At 37.3% G+C, this 19,865-nt stretch overlaps 2 protein-coding genes across 4 annotated transcripts in view; one reads left to right on the plus strand and one right to left on the minus strand.

Annotated features, from left to right (window-relative positions):
* ppfibp1a (PPFIA binding protein 1a) overlaps positions 1 to 19,865 on the minus strand; it is a 76,280-nt gene that overhangs the window by 45,828 nt on the left and 10,587 nt on the right. The window lies entirely within an intron of this gene.
* syt10 (synaptotagmin X) lies at positions 4,751 to 19,238 on the plus strand (the record flags this gene model as incomplete). Of its 2 annotated transcripts, XM_079622304.1 has the most annotated exons (8): positions 4,751 to 5,057; positions 6,761 to 7,217; positions 10,251 to 10,809; positions 14,511 to 14,631; positions 16,312 to 16,483; positions 17,078 to 17,207; positions 17,533 to 17,645; positions 19,185 to 19,238. In XM_079622304.1, the coding sequence occupies 7 exons, from the start codon at positions 4,751 to 4,753 to the stop codon at positions 17,602 to 17,604; spliced, it is 1,818 nt and encodes a 605-aa protein (XP_079478430.1). In that variant the 3' UTR covers positions 17,605 to 17,645; positions 19,185 to 19,238. The 2 variants fall into 2 exon arrangements, with proteins under 2 accessions (XP_079478430.1, XP_079478429.1); XM_079622303.1 differs by lacking the exon at positions 19,185 to 19,238 and having other exon boundaries at positions 17,533 to 17,734.

Consider the following 19,865-nt stretch of genomic DNA (forward strand, 5'->3'; position numbering starts at 1 on the left):
TGAGTCATACGAGGACACTATTAAGAGAAACATGTGAGAGCGCAGATAAACAATCAAATTTACAAGCTGTTTCTCCAGCATAATAAATATGGTGATGTTTGCCTTTGAGTCAAAGATCTGGACAGCAAGCTGTAAGGATGAGGGTTTAATCTCTCACTGGCTGAGAGAGTCGCTGGAGAGTTACTGCTCACAGACTTCTTTTTTTCCATCATGTTGCCTTTAAGCTTCAAGCTAAGCCACTCCACGAAGGTCTCACTTTGCAACCGACTGGCCACATTAATAACTGATTTATATAAAAGCAGCAAATGGCCAATTTCCCCAAATTTCCCAGTTCATTCTGTAAATATTTCCGTTAACCTATCAGATGCTGTGCAAGGGTGATTGTCGCTAGTTTAATGTGGCGTGTAGGGCTCGTCCACATCCATTAAGCACACTAGCAGCTGGACTGCTCATGATGAGACCCTCCTTTCTATCTCTGCCCACCGCATTGTACAAAAAGCCGGTGGCGGAGATTAGCGGTGGAGGCTCGGTCTAATTTGAGTTTAATTATAGCCTAGCTAGGCGGTAGGGAAGACCTCCACCGGCAGTCCCCAACCAGTATTGACTGGCGACAGGGTTGCCTTGGCAACGGGGCAATCAAAGAGCAAGGCTGATGAATGGTGAATGTCTGTTTCAGAGGAAAACTGTGGTCCAAAGCATTCTTGCATGGGGATATTCACAAACACACATGCACACATGTTAAGCCTTGGATGTGTTTTGGGAGACTTGTGAGGGTACTTTATATTATTGACAACATTACTATATGATGTCTTTGGGCATCATTTTAAAAAACTGATAAGGATATCTTTAAATTTAATACCTCTGTTGTTTTGTTTGTTTTCACAAATCCCCAAGATAGACATAGCCAAGATAGTTACTATAAAAAGCATCTTACTGTCATTACAATCACACATTGTTAGAACAATCAAGATATTCCTATACACTGTCAAATATCAACTATTAAACAACCAGACATGGTTGTAAAGGTCTGTACACGGTTTCCAATTTGCTCTGTTTTGACATTTTAATGTCATTTGTTACCATGGCGATCCTTGAAATGATAGCACCAACAAGAGGATGCAAGAATTGATTTTTATTAGTCAAGCTCTTTCCTTTTGATTAAATCCTCTTGGACGATGGCGGAAGCAGGGACATTTGTAATGAAAATGAAATATTTGTGTATTTTTGTTTGAAAATGGCAAAACAATTAGTACACTCAGGTAATTATGTTAATTATGAGAATACTATATTGGCTTCTGTAATGGCTGTGCTATTGCATTGGCACAATTGCAATAGTAATTGGCTGGAAGGAACGCTTTTAAATGATTTTAGGCAAACATGTTGGTCAATGATCAAAAGAAACTGAAGGCTGCAGGAATTTCAGCCTTCAAAACACTGTTTCAGGGATACTAATAGCTTGCAAGAAGCATATTACCAGCTAGTAGCTATTATACATTTTATTTCAGAAAATAACTGATAGACATCCAGTATGTAATGTTATAGTCCTGTGAAAACCGCCTCTTTTATGAATAATGACTTCCCAGGGGGTGTCCGGAGGGTTAGCCATGCAGAGGTAATCACTCAGAACAGCCCAGTATGAGGCTCTCACTAACCGTCTTTAGATGTGCGTGTGTGTGTGTGTGTGTGTGTGTGTGTGTGTGTGTGCGTGCATGAATATGTGATCTGAAATTTTAGAGCGTGTTTGTGAATGTGCGCTTCTCTAGGTCCTCCATTGATAGACATACAGCAGTTATTCTGAGAGGACAACTAACATGCTTTTACTAATGTATTTACAGTACAGTTTTTCATGAATGCATATTCAATGCGTAATTGTCCTTTTTTCACTGAATTAGCAACTGTTAGCTAGGGAAACATACAAATGATGTCTAAAAGATCATTGTAGTCTGTTACTTTGGTTTAACAGGGATCGCTTCAACAATTCGACAATGATTCTTGGGCAGTGAACCATCTCACAGATGAAGAATTAATTTAACCTTTAAAGGAATGAGAAGTGATGTAGCAAATTACACACGTGGCCCTAGGATAGTGTCTGTTAAGCATGTGATTAAAGGAAAACAACAGCTTGTAATTAGTGGTCCATCAGCTGCAGGAGAAACAAGTACTCACATTTGATTTGGTTAAAGGTCAGCATGATTTTTTTTTTTAACCACACACCAATCTAATCTTTTTCCACCTCTTCTACTGTACAACAAAAAAACACATAATCAATCTTCAACATGCATTTGCTGTATACTTCATTCAAACACACAATATTATCTTGCTGCTCATTGGCTACAAACACAAAAGCCTATGAGGAAACGTCCTTGAATCTTAATTATGGCGTATGATTGCACAAGGGAGGTCAGAAAATTGACAGAACAAAAACAATTAAATAAAAAATCTGCCATACTTCATAAACGCAATTATACTCTTTTGTATATGCTCGAAATGTACTACTAACATTGAAGATCAAGTCATTGCACATGTGTTTAGACTGTTTTATCTCTCAAATAGCTCTCAATGTCATGAAAAGAAATCTGAGTGATACTTCCACCACCATGGTGAGAGAGTGATATTTTCACTATAAATAAAGAGCAACTTGAAAAAGTAATTTGGGTTTCTGCAAAGAGAATCTTCCTGCTGCTCTAATGGGTGTTTTTGCGGAGATGCGAGCCATGGGAGCATCTGTTCTTAATGGCGTGCCATAGGAACCATACCACAGAAATGAATGAACAACATCATAATATACTTATTTAAGAATTGATCTCAAGTGATGGAATTAGCACACACGGCAGAGGCTATGATCCATAAATGCAGAGGACAAATTCCGAGTATAGGTTACCATACTTTGCCTTCACGTCACGTCACTTCACTTCACTTAATAATATTCAATGGCTATTGAGAACAATGGCCATTTTTCTTGACTTGACTACCAATGTGGTGAGACACCTGCCATTATCCATGCTCATTTGAATAGTAGTAAGTGGTGCATATATTGCATTGGCTTGTGCACATTAACATTTATCTGAACTTTATGCAGCATAAGAGTGGCTCTCAGCTTTAAGTACAGCCTGTTATAATTACATTTCAGCATGGACAGCCCCTATTGCTAGCACACTGAGGAGACTTCACGAGCAAATAACATGCCACTTAAGCCTGAGAGTAAGTACTGTTTGATGGCAATCTTTTTCATGGTTGTCATTCCTGGAAAGAGACATTCCCAGCACATGGCGCGCACACACACTCATGCACCTCTATGATACTAGCCCTCGGTTTCACAGACGAGACGAGGCTTAAACCTAGTCCTAGACTAAAATGCATACTTGAGCTGAAAGCAACTTGCATTGATATATGTGAGTCACAGTGCCATTGTTTTGTCTCAAGATGCACACCAGTAATGTTTTTTTTTTTCTAAGGCATGTTTATAAAAGCTACTTAAATATCCAGACTAATCTAATCTTAATCTAAGCCCTGTCTGTGCAACCGTGTCAGTTGTGTTGCTTCACTTCCATTCATAAATCCTATCCCATGGGCTCATGGGAAAGTAAAGTGTCCAGACATACTACTCGTTTGCTGTACCGTTTTTCGCATACCATATAGAAGGGAAGTATTCGAAGTCCATGAACATGAAACAGAAATCAAAACTGAACGTGACAATATTAAATTAATATTAAAATGTACACATTTTTTTATGTTAATCTAATTCAACTTAATTAAAATGTTAATTACAAGAAGAAGAAAAATAACAACAACAACAATAATAGATTTACTAAACTTTAAATTATGGTAACCTATTAATTCTAAAAACCCATTGTTTTTTTGTTTTGTTTTTTTTATGGGAAAAAATTGTAAATCTGTCAAGTCCACATGCTGGGTCAAACAGTGTTTGGGGGAACCCATTAACTTTTCTGTATCTGTATTCAGTCTGCCTACATTATCACTCAGGCAAAACTCTGCGCACCTGTTTAGCATGAGACAAACGCATTCTCTAAAGCCAATGGTTTCTCAGGGCAAAGCCACATGCACATGGGTCTGCATGAGGATGATGCCTCAACTGCTCCCCAGTTTGCGTTTGGTTGTCAAGGAGATTGTCAGACTCTATGAGCAGCACTGAGCCAAGCACATAGTGTTCTCTATTTTATCAGACGAGCATTCCCCATCCTCTTTTGTTCTATTAAATACAATGTCTACTCATATTTGACTTATTTTCTACATCTGACAACATTTAAAAAATCTGATAATGGAATGATTAAAGGAAACAGTTGCCCAAAAAACTATTAAGCACAACTTATTTGAAGAGCTTTACAAGAAGAATGTGTGCACAGATGTTAAGACAGGTACGGTTCATTATCTGACAACTATTTGATTGACAGATATAACGTTTTAAACTGCAAGACATCATAGAAATTACAACCTTCAAAGAGTATAAAAAGAAATAGGTATATATATAAATAAATTATATGTGTGTGTGTTGTAATTCTTGCAGCCATACAGCTTTACTGATTCATCTCAAGTTTGAAAGCCATGGACAATAACTGTTGACAATTCAACAGTGTACTAGAGTACAGCAGTCTCTTTGTCATTTTACTATAAAGTAAATCCATATTCTACTGTATAAGAACTTTGTTTTTTCATAAATAATGAGAAAGTATGATCCTCCCTCTCTAGACAACGCGTGTCTCCTATTGGGCAGTGTAGATGTGCCCCTACAATGTTCCACTGCGCCAAAGAATCTGGTGCGCCTTTGCGCGGAGGACATGGAATTGAACGCGTCACTCTCTCTCCATTCCCTTACGCATCAGCTGCACTCAGCAGCTCACATGGTGCCCCAATGAACCCTCGCCCTCACGCATCGTCCAACATACAATGGATTAACAGGAAAGACATGAATGTCCGCACAGAGGACGGCGTCAGCCTGTGCCAAAGGGCTCTCCAAATAGTGACGGAGCTGTGCCTCGCCGGGCACGTCGACCGGGAAAAATGCGCGGATATATTTCCTCTGGAGAGCAACATACCAGGTAAAGGAAGTTCAGGTAAATTTAACATAAACGACGCTCTGTTATTCTCTCACGAACATATTTTCTCCAGGAACTTTGGTTAGCCAGTTAACGAGAAAACTTTTTCAAAGCACGAGTGCACGAATCCAGAGCACTGAAAGTTTTAATAGTTCGCTCGCAGTCACAGAAACATTCTTAACATTCATAACATTACCTGAAATCAGCCAGCATACAATCAGGAGACGGTTCTACTTGTAGCGTAGCCTATATCATGCATGCGCAACAAGTTTGAAACTCTGTCCGTTTACTGAGTTTTGTTTCAATGATCTATAATATTACGCGCAAGACGTTTTCATGAAATACTGTAGCAAAACTCGCGAGTTTCCCCGATAAAACACGATCGATAAATCGATAACTGTACAACAAATGGAGACGTTAGAATAACGCACACATTTAATCGACAGACACGTGCATACACATTTTGTTACAACATTTGTAACTCAGGGGTTTTGCTCGTATTTGTTGGCAACAAATTAAAGAAGGGTTACGCTTTATTTTAAGGTGTCTTGTACTGAGTAATAATAATTAGGGCTTACGGCTACATGTATGGTTAGGGTTTGTTTTAGGGTTAGTCGCATGTAATTATGCATATTTTATAGTTATTAATACAATAACTACATGTAACGTTTAACAAGGGCACTGTAAAATAAGATGTTAACGAAAGTAGTTTCTAACGTAGCCTATCTGTAAACTGTGCAAATTAGAGAAAGTAACACTAATGCAAACCATTGACATTTTGTGCATGAATTCATTGAGGAAATTGATTTCAATCTGTCAGTTTGTTTTGTTTTACATATGTAATCCAGAGAAAATGAAACAAATACAGATATACCAATATGTCACAGGCTAACAACTTTCAAAACATATCAGACAGTACAGGCTGTGCTATATTGTGTGATAGAGTCATACTGGCCTTGAGTGCAGCAGAAGCCAGAAATTAATGAAATAAAATGACCACATGCTGATGCAGATGATATTTTATCGCTGTACACTCATCTCAGGGGGGTGGTGGTCATGTATGATATTGATTCCATCCCTGTAGCTCATTTCTTACTGGTTACTATCACCATTAGCAGTATGGTGTTAAAACTCACTCCACGATACAGCAAACAACTATAATTATGTGTTGCATTGCGCAGTGCATTAGGCAGCTGAAACTCTTGCACCTGTTGAACACGACAGTTCAACCGTGCCACTCATTAAGAGACCTTTTTCAGCATCAACACTGCGATATAATTAATGTTTTTATGCAACAAAAAAGAAAGAAAAAAAAGTTGAATCAGGTTTGTTGAGTGCTTGTGTGAACTTACTTTTTATGCTCTATTTTTCATTCTATATTAACTTTGGTTGCATTAAAAGGCGAGCAAAATGACTCTGAACTCTGCTTTACTAAACAAGCACATTTCAGTCTTCTTTTTCTTATACCTTGCCCTCTCTTTCTTTTCTTTTTCTCTCTCCCTCTTTCTCCTGTTTGTCTGTCATGCATCATTTATTGCTGCTGGTGCTCTCTGTCTGCCCGTCTGGTGTTCATTTATCTCTTTACCTATCCACGTCTCCTTTTCCCCTCACCCTCTGTTCTTTATGATCTCCTAAACACACTCTCTTTCCAATCTTCACATACTTGCTTCTTTTTCTTTGCTCTCTCTTCCTCTTGTTGCCTGTAGACATCTCTGTAAGTCTCCTAGCTGTGGTCGTAGGTTTCTGTGGGCTCGCCCTTTTGGTAGTCTCACTCTTTGTCTTTTGGAAGCTGTGCTGGCCCATTTGGAGAAGCAAGGCTCTCTCGTCCAATGCTGACCGCTGCCCGCCGGGGGTGCTGCCTGAGGCCCCCCCGGCCCAACCTCCACTGTCTCGTTCTGTTTCTCCTCATCCTGAGACCAAGGCAATTGCAATGGTCAAAAGACAGCCATCGCAAGTCCAGCAAGAGGATGAGGACGACAAAAGGAGGAAGGTACCAGAAGTGAAGGTCAATGGCCGCAGCTCGGTTAGGATCCTGGAGGCGGCCATGAAGATCAGCCAGACGTCACCAGACATCCCAGCTGAGGTGCAGCAGGCTCTGCGTGGGTGTCTGACCAAACAGGCCAAAATCCAGAGGCAGACCACTGAACCTACCTCGTCCTCCAGGTGATGCATTACATCTACTTTTGATGCTTGATTGCACGTTGAATGACACATTGAGGAAAACATAAAACAGTTTTAGAAAACAGAACATATACTTGGTGCAATTGAGAGGATGTGCTTATGAAGGACTGCCTTTACTGAATGATAAACACATACTGAATGATTTGTTTTCAGCGTGTGCCTTTAAATGCAGAAAATGACAGAGCAGCTGTTTTTTATTTATTTATGAAATATCCACATTTATGTTTTTCATGGCTGATTTCCAGCTAGAAATAAATCAACCGGATCTAAGCCAATGCACAGCTACAAAGTAGATTAAGCCACACAAACATATACTATATATATATAGCATATATATATACAACATTTATATATATATATATATATGCTGTATTTTTCTTTATATATATATTTCTTTATATATAATTTTTTCTTTACAATTTTTCCCCAAAATTTTACCAATTAAATGCACATTAAAAAACATAAATAATGTCCATATTTTAAACACGTAACAATTAATAATGTCCAGCATTTCAATTAATGTGAATTATTTAAGTCTTTAAAATTCTAATTATTCTATATTTCTGGTGTTACTATCATCACAACTCACTTATTTTCACATATTTACCCCGCTGACAGGGTTATGGCACATCTCCTGGTTGTTATACGCCCATTAATCACTGCAGCTCACCAATCAGAGGCCTAGTGTCACGTTGCCATGGCAACAGCATTAAGTGATCTTAGCAATTAAACAATCAGCTCTTCTTCTCTTTGTTTCGCGTGGCACCGTGCTTAAAGTAAGCAGGGATGTAATTAGTGTTGCCACGCAATAGCACTGACATGCTGCGACTGTTTGTCCGACTGGGGAAAGGAGGAACAGCTGTGCTCAGTTCCTCGTAGAATCCATTATTGACAAGCTACAGAAATATCATTAAAAAACTTCAATGCAGCGTAACAAATGAGGTGTCTTCATGTTAATGAGTTGCACGGAAAGGCCAAATGAAGCTACTTAAATGTCATTGTGAAAGACCGTTTGGGTGTACTTGTTGGCACATTTTCTGTTATCTTTTTCTATTCTTCCATCATTCCTCTAATATAACTTCCACTATATCACTTTGACTTGTCTATTTTCACTCTAAGAAGAAATATAGTAATTAAATAATAAATAGGCCAATATGCCATGAGATGATGGCAAACCTTGATCAAAAGTCTTTAAAATAAGCTAAAATGTGAAGCTAGTTTCTCTGAAATGGTCATTTCATGGTAGGTTGATCACTAAAGTGAGCTGAACAAGACTGAAGAGAGGATAGTTAAACTATTGCTAATGGGTTAATGCACTACAAAGAGGTTTTTAAATCATTAGCTTTCTGGGGAAGAAACTGAGGAATTATGAAATGCTATTATTATTACATAACTCTTTCCTGTTTTACAATGCCTCAAGTGAAGATTTCTTGGAAACGATTTGCAGCCACAACCCATTGGGTGCTGTAATAAAGTGCATTATTTTCCACATATCAAAGTAATATATCTATTTAAATGCCTTTAGAATTTAAGCTGGAATTCAGGTTAGTTTATAGTGCTATATGTCAAAAGCTTTTATTGAAGAATGCACAATTTAACTATGCATGAGGATGTGTTATGATCCTCATGCCTGCAAAAATGAAACACTATTGTTTGATAGCTTACATGAACTAAAACTAAGATCAATTGAGCTGAGAGGATAGTTTGTAGTTCAGTGTATTTTGCAACAGGTGACTGGCTAATAAGACATTTCCACCTCCTCCTTCATCTTCTGTAATCTCAATATGGGAGAGTAGAAATACAAATTGTGAATTTTGGCATTGACTCGCAGACTCATTCATTACGCTTGGCAAGATATTTCAGAACCACTGCCATCAAATACTGGATTTCGAAAGAAGTGCTCTTCAAAACATCCGAAGACAGAAGTTAATTACTCTGTCCCTCTTTAATTTATCATCACATTGTTCTGGGACGTTTGTGCAAATTGCAAGGCGTAATGTGCAGCATACATGTGCAGGTGACAGACAGAGTTGGACAAAGTAGAAAGAGAGAGAGACAGACTGACAGTGATGATAAGAGACCAAGTGAGAAAAATGGTGGAAAGATTAATTAGTAAAAACAAATCATTCTTAATCATTCTTAATCATCGAATTTAGCAAATGTTAATATCACAAGTCAGTTAAATGATACAATCCTTGACTTTTTTCAACTCACTGTCATTGTCATATGTTTGTTGTCATCGTCCTAAAGGTGCTAGTTGCTAGGAAACACCAAGGATAAGTAGAGAACTATGATTTCCTCAAAATAGGTTTTCTAGTAAAAAAAAAAAAAAAAAGGATCCAGGCCTAACTATTGTGATATTCCATTGTAAAGTCTACAAAATAAAAGTTGCTAAAAATGGAATAAAGCAGTTTGAAGAGGAACACGATGGACCATTTTTCCACATTTCCAGGGTTTTCAGAAGTGGAAGTCTTCACAGTCAACTTTATTTAGCGGTGAATGATCGAGAGATGACAGCAAAAATAGAGAGACAGCGGTCAGAAGAGAGAATGATGTTAAATTTGCCGTCACTCCCTCAGCCGTTGTAGTAAAAGCACCCTTGCAGCAGTTATTAGCAGTTATGTAGGCCTATATTCAATTGAATAAAAATGAATATATGAAAAACTTTACTAGATTTGCAATGTTGATAACTGGAAACGCAAGTGCCTCAGTAATATTATTATTTTGTATTGTGTTTACTAATGTTTATCTGTTTAAATGTAATGCTTTCACCCTCATTGATTGATTGATTGATTGATTGATTCAATTAATTCAAAATACCTCATGAATACTGCTTTGATTAAGTTTTAAATGATATAATCTGATATATATATAATTATATATATAAGTTTTTTAAAGAGCAGTTTGACTGGTATAGTTTTAGAGTAATTTCCACAACACAAGGTGCCAGACCAAACTAATATTTCTTAATAAAAAAAATTCACAAGTAGCTATAAAAGTTCTCCTTCTTCATAGGCACAATTCTTTCCGCCGACACCTACCACGGCAGATGAATGTGACCAGTGTGGACTTCACCATGGACACTCTACCCGTGCGTCAGTCTTCTACAGTCAGTATCGGCCGCATCAAACCTGAGCTGTACAAGCAGAAGTCTGTGGACTCTGAAGAAGGAAACAAGGAGCCAGTGGAGACGTGCGGAAAGCTGAGCTTTGCCCTCAGCTACGACTATGAGGAACAAGCTCTTATGGTTCGCATTCTAAAGGCCCTGGATCTGCCGGCCAAAGACTTCACAGGCACCTCCGACCCTTACGTGAAGATCTACCTGCTTCCAGACCGCAAAAAGTTTCAGACGAGGGTCCACCGCAAGACGCTCAACCCCATGTTCGACGAGGCGTTCCGCTTCCCTGTGGAGTACAGTGAGCTGTGCAATCGCAAGTTGCACTTCAGCGTGTACGACTTTGACCGCTTCACAAGTCATGACATGATTGGTGAGGTGGTGGTTGACAACCTTTTTGAGCTGTCAGACCTTTCCCGTGAAGCTGTGGTTTGGAAGGACATCCTCGCAGCTACTACAGTAAGTGCAGTCCTTGTGCGTATAAAAAGCATAGTTCATACTTTCCTCAGATACCTCAATAAGACCAGATTCTGGCAGGGTTGTTCATCACTCAGAGTTGAATTGAGAATTGCCTTTTAAATGAACTTTCTTTAAAGTCAATTTCTGAATTTGAATTGAGTTGCAGAACTGCAATTCAAATGTGAATGTAAGGAAGGAAATATAATTGAAATGAATTGAAATTCAAAGAAATTCATATAACTGTAAACTGTAAGCTCTGAATGATGGCTTGACAAGAAGAAATCTCTTCGAAATTCAGAACCTGTCAATTTCAGTGAATTCCTCTTTCTGTCATTCCAATTAATCTTCCTATGGGCTAAATATTAAAAACTATGGCTTACGTATTACTAGTGCCAACAACTGTCTATAATACCATCGAAAGTACAAGGACTGTTGTATTCACATACTAACTGGTCATATACTTCAAACCAAACAGAAAAATTGACTGCATGAGTGTGAAGATCTCATTAACAGATAGATCGATCTGTTATGTAAAGCCAGGTGTGGGGGAGGGCTCATCTCCAAACTCACTCACCCTCTCAGGGCACCCACATACCCCTTCCAAAAATAGATCCAATTGCCAGTTTCCAGACCCACAGGAAGCATGATTATCAAGCCAGAGCCTTCAAACAACAGGTGTGGAATTGAGTTTGTCCTACCGTCCCACTGACTTCAGAGTACAATTAAAATTACTGGCACTACATTTCAGGACTATGACAAAAGAACATTAGCCATTTCCACCCTTTTTTTAGGTTTCTTAGTCAGATTGGCCCTCATGATAATGACACCCACTCATTATGCCTCAGTTAATATATCAGAGCTTATGTAACTGCATCAGTCATGGTATTTATGGGGTATTTAAGGACAGCACTTCTTAAAGGGATAGTACACCAAAACATCTGTCATTATTTACTCATTATAAACCTGTATGACTTTCTTCTGCAGAACAAAGAAGATGTTTTAAAGAATGTTTCGATTGTATCATAATATTAATTGTGTGAATATTGAGCACTTTATCTTTACGTTGAGTATATACTTCAAGATATCTGATTGGAGGATAAATAAAAAAGGTTTGTGTAGTGAATAGGCTATATCTTTGATTTCTCACAGGACCTGGAACATTAAACCCGAGTTTAAGTGGTAATCTGCACACTTGTTCAATAACTATGATCTGTAGAGGTTAAGGCATTGTCCGTCATACCCACCTTGCGTACAGTGATTCAGCTGCATTAAAAATGACGTTCCACCGGCTTCCTGTTACAAAAATAAAAGTGAATGATGACAGCGTTTCATTTTGTTCACCACAGAGATTCTGTGGTGAGTCATTCCTGTTTGGGAAAAGCAATCTCTTCCTCCTACTTGTTTGACGCAATAGGCTCATTAATTTCTTGATTGAGTTGTTTTCAGCATATTTATTCATTTTCCTGTTGTGTGGTTGACATATCTGCACCTGTCAAGTTACTTATGTTGTGTTTTGCTATAAAATTTGGATCACTCTCATGCTATGTCTTACTATAGCTTTCACTCAGCTACAATATAAGTGTATTGATGATGTGTAGTGTTGGAACAGCGGTGGAGAGTTTTCGACCTGTTGTTCTCAATTATGAGAGTATCACAACTGCCCTTTAGGGACAAAAACTGACACTCAGAACGAGACCAGCTGCTCAGGCCCCCGACTGTGGAAAGAAGCTAGTAGCCTAACTCTCAATTCCTAAAATAGTCAGAGCCATAGATTGCAGGCTTGCTCCGTTACACTTCCGACTGCACATTGAAACCCTCTATTTTATCTTACTCTGGCATTTGGAGGTGTAATTTTGCTCTCTGTTTTTGGAGCACATCGCTGCAGTGGTAAGCCCATTCAGATCTGGAGGAGGGGAAGTTGGACAGTCAAAACAGGAAGGGTATTATTGCCCCAAAAAGATTTGTGAATTGTTTCAGACACGAACGCCAATAGGAGACATGACTCCTGAACTAGCCCGTGGCTCTCTGTACTCAGCATTTGTGGTGCGGATAACAAGAGACGTGGAAGGAGAGGATAGGATGTGACAGAGAGGGTTTTGGCATCAGACTACACAGAGGCGGTACCACATCGGGGTTAATCTCGTCAACGAAATTCCTAACAAAAATGTAAAACAGACTAGATAAAGAAATGCGCAACATGACTACGAGAATTTAAATCCGCGAAAACCCTCCACACACTGCACCACAAGATATTAATATCACACTAAAGAATGTTTTTGAAGAAAAAAATCTAGAATTAATTATATTTTTTCAAATAAATCAATGAAAAAAATCTATAAATGTCAGGCATTGACCTGCTTGAGCTAAATCTGAACAGTAAATATAAAGGTGTGAATTTTTCATTGTCTTTTTTCCAAAAAAGAATAATCATGGTTTCCACTAAAATCTGTTTTCAAAATTAATAAGAAATTATTCTTGAGCACTAAATCAGCATATTAGAATGATCTCTGAAGTATCACGTGGCACTGAAGACTGGAGAAATAATGCTGAAAATTCATGCTTTGCATCACGGGAATACATTTTATTTTAAAATGTAATAAAATATAAAACAGTTATTTAAAATTGCAATATTTCACACTATTACGATATGTATACTGTATTTTGATCAAATTAATGCAACCTTAGATGAGCACAAGACGCTTCAAAAACAATACTTGAACAGCAGTGTAATTGGAGAGTAAAATGAATCAATTTGATAATATATTAATAAAATTTAATTAACGGATATTGTATTCCTTTAGAACACAAACAGTATGTTTAAAAAAGAAACTGTGTAAAAATAATACTGTATGTGATTAATGGTATTGAGAAATGGCATGTGATTTGGAGGGCTAAAAAATAGGCATGTGGTACACCTGAAATTTAAACACAGTAACTACAGTACGACAGTGATTAAGTACGTTTCTCCCTATTACGCAATCTGTTTTTAATCTTTACTTGGACAGATTAATCACTATCTTTAGTTGCCTTTGAAAGAATAATGGCCGTCTTATTCCAGTACTGAGAGGCTGTAAATACCAAAATACACACTGGCCTTTTAGAATAATCTTAACCGCCTCTGCAAAGCTAATAAAGGTCAGGGAAGCTAGATTTGTCTCATTCAAAACTGAGAAAAAGAACCAGCCACCCAAAACATACGTCCCCCAGTAACACTTCCACACAAACACAGCTGTTATGAAAGCCTTCTTGGAAACAGCTCAATTTCCTAGAAGAGCCATACTTCTGTACACAACTTTGTTTCTGAGTCACTGTTTTTTCTTCACTAAAGTTTTTAAAGGAGATATACGGTGTATATCCACTCTCTAGATCTAATAAAGAGTAGATCAGGTTTAAACCTGATGGGCAAACATTAGTCCAATATTTCACATGACGTATTTCACATGAGTTGTGGTCGGCGAGGCAAACAGAAGTCTATTTGGTCAGTAAATAAGGGTTTTGTTTGAAGTCGTATTAAGGGCTCTCTGAAGAGACTCTCAAGAGGAAAATCATATTACAATATTTGCTAAAAGGATGATACCTGCAGATAATTTAATCAATAGTTTGTATCTCTTAGCATCGTATACAGTCAAATCTACTTGTTTTCTATTTGTTTTTATATCTAACTTTCCTTACTTCCTATCTTCCTTCCTTCCTTCCTTCAGGAGAGTGTGGATCTGGGTGAAATTATGTACTCCCTTTGCTATCTTCCCACGGCTGGACGCATGACCCTCACCGTTATCAAATGTCGCAATCTAAAAGCAATGGACATAACCGGCTACTCTGGTCAGTGTTAACCCTCATAATCTGTCGAGAACGACTTTACCATCTTAATGTTTGGGGACTTAGAGCAGGGGTGTCCAATCCGACTCCGTTATCATCGTTATCATAATGAGTTAGAGCAACACAATTGCTAAACATGTATTTTCTTAGTTTTATGGGGTCCAATCTACTCAAATATGTAAAACTGAAGTTTCCTTGATTTACTTAAAGGTGCAGTATGTAATATTGACAGCTAGTGGTTAAAATGGATACTGCAGTCCAAATGAAAAATATTAGAGAGTTGTTTGCCCTGCCCCCTCCTCCACAAACTCAAAGCTCACGCAGGTTGCAGGATTGAGGAGATGCAACATGAGCGCAATTGACAATAGAAGGCGACGAGTCTGAAAATATAAGTTGATAAGTTGATTTATCCGCCTTTTAATTTGCCTGTGGTCATAGAGCTATTTAGATGGATGCCGAGGTTTTTTAGATCGGGTAGAATCTGCAATCTCTGACCCAGTTCGTTTGTTGGCTTCCATGGCTGTAATACGCTGTGTTTTCTGCCAACTGGCAACATGGGGTGTCCAACTACTATTGGGTAAATTGGCAGTGGGTGAGATCTCACGGACCAAAAACAAAAACAGACATTCCAACACAACGATTTACGTACATTCGAATTAGAATAACTGGCTGTAGAATTGTTTTTCGGAGAAAAAAGAATATGCACTTAGCATGTTTCCTAAAGAACTGCAAACATATTATGGTATTTTTATGCTTTACTACAGTCTAAAAATGACATACAGCACCTTTACATTAATTACGTTTCTAATGTATCTCAATGAGCAATGTCAGTGCAGTAACAAGTAACTTCCTAATTGTTCATTCCAAACATTTGTTATGCTAGTTACAGAAGCTATAATTTATAATTTAATTTAAAAAGTGTGTCACTTTTATTGAGTAGATTCTAGGTTTGTTTTTCCTGTGCACTTTCCTGCAAGTTTTTATTATGGGGCAAAAGTGTATTTAATTAGGATTAAAGGATATAGTGGCCCTCCAGGAGCAGGATTGGAAACCCCTGACTTAAATGATGATGAAAATAATAACTGTAATGTTTTAACCACTTTTCTCCTCATAAAATGTTGAAACTTTAACATTGTATCGCAAGGTAGATTTGAAAAATGTCACTGGTATCCAATATATTAGTATTTTAAATACAAAAATGTATTGTAGAAAAATACAATAAAATAAATCCAATTAGACTATTGGCACGAGTTTCCTTCTACAGTGTGTACATAAATCAGAAAATCTCAAGTGAAAATTAATTGCATTTTGTTTTATGCCTAGGGTCTCTGCAACCCCAAAAATATGTAATATTTGTCATAGAGGACATATGATGCATGTTATTAAGTTAACATTTTGCATATAATCAGTTTACAAAAAGTCATCAACCTGACACTTCAATGCAAATATGTTTTTTTGAGATATTAAAACGCCTGTGGGGTCTGTCAGATCGCAAGCAGAACATGAGGGTTAAGACAGCTAAAAAGAAAATACATGTTAATGTAATTCTTCTATGCATAAAATATTACTAAGGTCTAAACAATTTTTTCGTTTGTGGGATATGATAAATTGCCATCTTTATTTTTTGTCTGGTTTGAATCTGAAAAGCTCCAAACTGATCTACTTTGCTTTTCCCCCCCACAGATCCATATGTTAAAGTCTCCCTCATATGTGACGGTCGGAGACTGAAGAAGCGGAAGACAACCACCAAGAAGAACACACTCAACCCCGTCTATAATGAGGCCATCATTTTCGACATCCCACCTGAGAACGTGGAGCAGGTCAGCCTGTCAATCACGGTGATGGATTACGACAGGTCAGTCCCTGCCTTTTAAGATAATATCAAAACAATTACCATTCAAATTCAAAACCTCCATCCATTAATCTTCCGAACCGCTTATCCTATGTATGGTCACAGCGATACTAGAGCCTATCCCAGTGTAAACTCACAACATGCTGAAGATAAATCATTCTGACATGAAAGATGATGATAACTATAATATTAAGTCAGATAACATGTGGCAGTTGTTATTCAAAAATTTGCAGCAAACATCTTAATCGAGAACATTAAGTGACAGTCTGATTTTGTAAAACTCTGCTGTGCACCTTTATTAAACCAGACAGACAGCAGATACGCTGTAATTAAAGACAAATTATGACGTTAAAACATCGTTGAGCCATGGAGAGGTGAAATATATGTAGCATATACCGGTATATGGGAGCATTTATGCAATGGTCCTGTGACCTGTCGATCAAGTATGATCGCTAATAGTTCCACTGGTTTCCTCAGTCTTTGTTTATCTACTATTTTGCATCTGGATCTAAAATGTACATCCTTTTCAGTCTAGCAAGCCACTCACCAGTGAAAACTTTTTCTAAAACAAAGTCTTGCGTTCTGTTTCTCTTTCAGAGTTGGACACAATGAAGTGATAGGGGTGTGCAGGACAGGGCCAGATGCGGAGGGTCTCGGAAGGGACCACTGGAACGAAATGCTAGCTTATCCACGCAAGCCCATCACCCACTGGCATGCACTTTGTGAGGTGAGAGACTAGAGATCCGAGGAGAAAGCAGGGCGCAAATACCACTTGCCCATAAGGAAAGTGATGCAATATTATGCTGTTTTTGCAGCATTCAAAAATTTATTAAAGTTTTATTAAATATTGTTCATTTAAAGAGATAAGATAACAACTCCATGTAACATACCAAAACGCATCTTAATACCAGGTGTAAACAGGGCCAATGTTGTGTAGATTGAGTCCTGATGTGGTGCTTTGGGCTCATTCGGATCCATATGCCAAGTGCACTCAAGTCTAATATGTCCTAAACTACTCTTCTGTAATATTTTGGTATCATCTGTCCCTGCAGTGGCCAGGAAGAGCATCCAGTTTTGAGAGTCAAGGATCATGTCCATCCCCAAAACCCCCACTGACCCCATAATATCCTGGAATCCACACAATCCTAACTGCAAAACACATTTGGTTTGTATAATTAATACGGTATATTTTTCTCTAGTTGTAGCCTGTAATGTTGCATTTTAATTTGAAGAAGAAAAAAAAAACGACTAAACAGTACTGGTATTCCTGCTACAGACACAATCATGTATCTAAATCTCACAATTTCTCTGACATTTTGCTTTTACTGGTGCTGAGTTTATGAGCTCCTAAAACAATAGTTTTCAGGTCACTTTGAAGCTGACAGTGAAATAACGTGAAGCTTCTTGCTGTTTGACAGTATAATGATGCTATGACATGTTACAGACACATGAAATGACAGTGCTTATCATTTCATATTCTTGAACGTTTCAGTTATTTCACAGTCTGGTGAAAATATTTGACACATTTAATGCAGAGTTAGGGGAGTGAAAAGAAGAGGTGTTTGAATATGAAATCAAAACCCGTTTGGTATGGAGAAACAATCATGTGAAATCATTTGCTTGTTAATTGATGCTTCTAAAGAATCTTTATTTGAATAAAACTGTAGTGGTATACTGATTTAAAGACATTAAAATTGAATTCAACTTAATTAAATTATATATTAATAAATATTTATTGATATGCTCATTGTACTTGAACGTCTCAAATTTGTTAAATAAATGGAAAAGAATCAATTACTCAGCTGTAATTCTGCATATGTACACAGGATATTGACATATAAAAAAAAACTGTACATAAAGGCACTGAAATCTAGCAGGCAAATGTTTTGGAAGGTCACTAAAAGTTAACTTAAGAGCGGTCATAATGTGACAAAAAAAATCTTAGCTAGGATATGCTGAAAATTATGTTCAAAAGGGACTTGGACAGTAGCCAATGATGTAGCGTGTTTTGTTGTTGTTTAGAAGGATGGTTCTCTCAAGTCAAAGTAGAATGAAGAAAGTAAAATTTTGTTTATTTTGCCCATATTATCAACATGCAAGATAATATTCATATCAATTCACATTAAGATTTTTTAATCTTTTTAAATATATGAAACACTTGCCAAACATCAAATTCTCAAATCTAAAATTAATCAATCATCCCTCTTCCATTCCCTTTCTCCTATCCTAAAGTTATTGATGTATTATTGGACTGTCGGTGCTTACAGGCAAAAAATATATATTTCCATTACAACGATTTCTGAAACTACTACTAGTGAGAAACATAAACAAAAAAAATAGACAAAGTCAATTAAAATTTGATGGTGTCTGGCACTGAACACTGTAAGTAAGTTGTGTGTGTAATTATTGCTATAAATAATTCAATCAGGCTAATATACAACAGCAAATATAGAGACTTTAGATTACGTCAAAATGAAATCAAAGTTGATGGATCATTAATGACAATTATTTTTGAAGATGTTTAGCATTCTTCATGGATAAATTGGTTCAGGGAAAAAAAACTTTATTTTTTACTAAATTAATAACATCTAAAGCAAATAAAGCCACTGAAACTTCTTTCTTTCTTTCTTTCTTTCTTTCTTTCTTTCTTTCTTTCTTTCTTTCTTTCTTTCTTTCTTTCTTTCATTCAACTGTGAAATAACAGGTGAATCACTGCCAACCACACAAACTACAGGCTCAACTGATACAATATTCACATGTTGTGGTCATTTAAAAATTAATGGACAATATAAATTTCCCTGTTGATTAATTGGTGTTGTAGTCGAGTTTTCTTATGTCAGAGAATTAGCATTCATTGAGTGAAATCATCCAGCATCCATTCAGTCAGTATGCAAATAATATGGTATACCATGGTAATTGCACACCTAACCTTTTAAAGCTGGTATTCTGAGTGTTTTCTGGTGTGTCCATTAAGTAATAATGCAATCATGGCAATTACACAAACGGCTGTGTACTGTTAACTTTGATTTGCACATGAAGACAGTGCTTCTGCCCCAGAGATCGGTCAGAGTGATAGAACAAAGATGAAGTATTCTTGTAGCATGCTGATACCAGTACGTTCAATATGGTTTAGAAATGTAAACTCCTATTATTTCTGAGAGGTAGTATTTTTATTTCATTTAACTTGCCATTGCTGGCATGTATGTATATACTTGAGAATTTCTTCGAATTGTTATCTTGTTGAAGTGCATTTCTATGGATCGTTTGGTGGTTGGTTTGTACTATGGGCTCGTGATCTTGAATAACTTTATACACAATTTGCATATATTGTGTAATGGCTTCTACAAATTGTACAACTGTTTTGATTAGCACTCAACTTCCTGAG

The sequence above is a fragment of the Phoxinus phoxinus genome, assembly GCF_949152265.1.
Source record: "Phoxinus phoxinus genome assembly, chromosome: 9".
Lineage (NCBI taxonomy): Eukaryota > Metazoa > Chordata > Actinopteri > Cypriniformes > Leuciscidae > Phoxinus > Phoxinus phoxinus.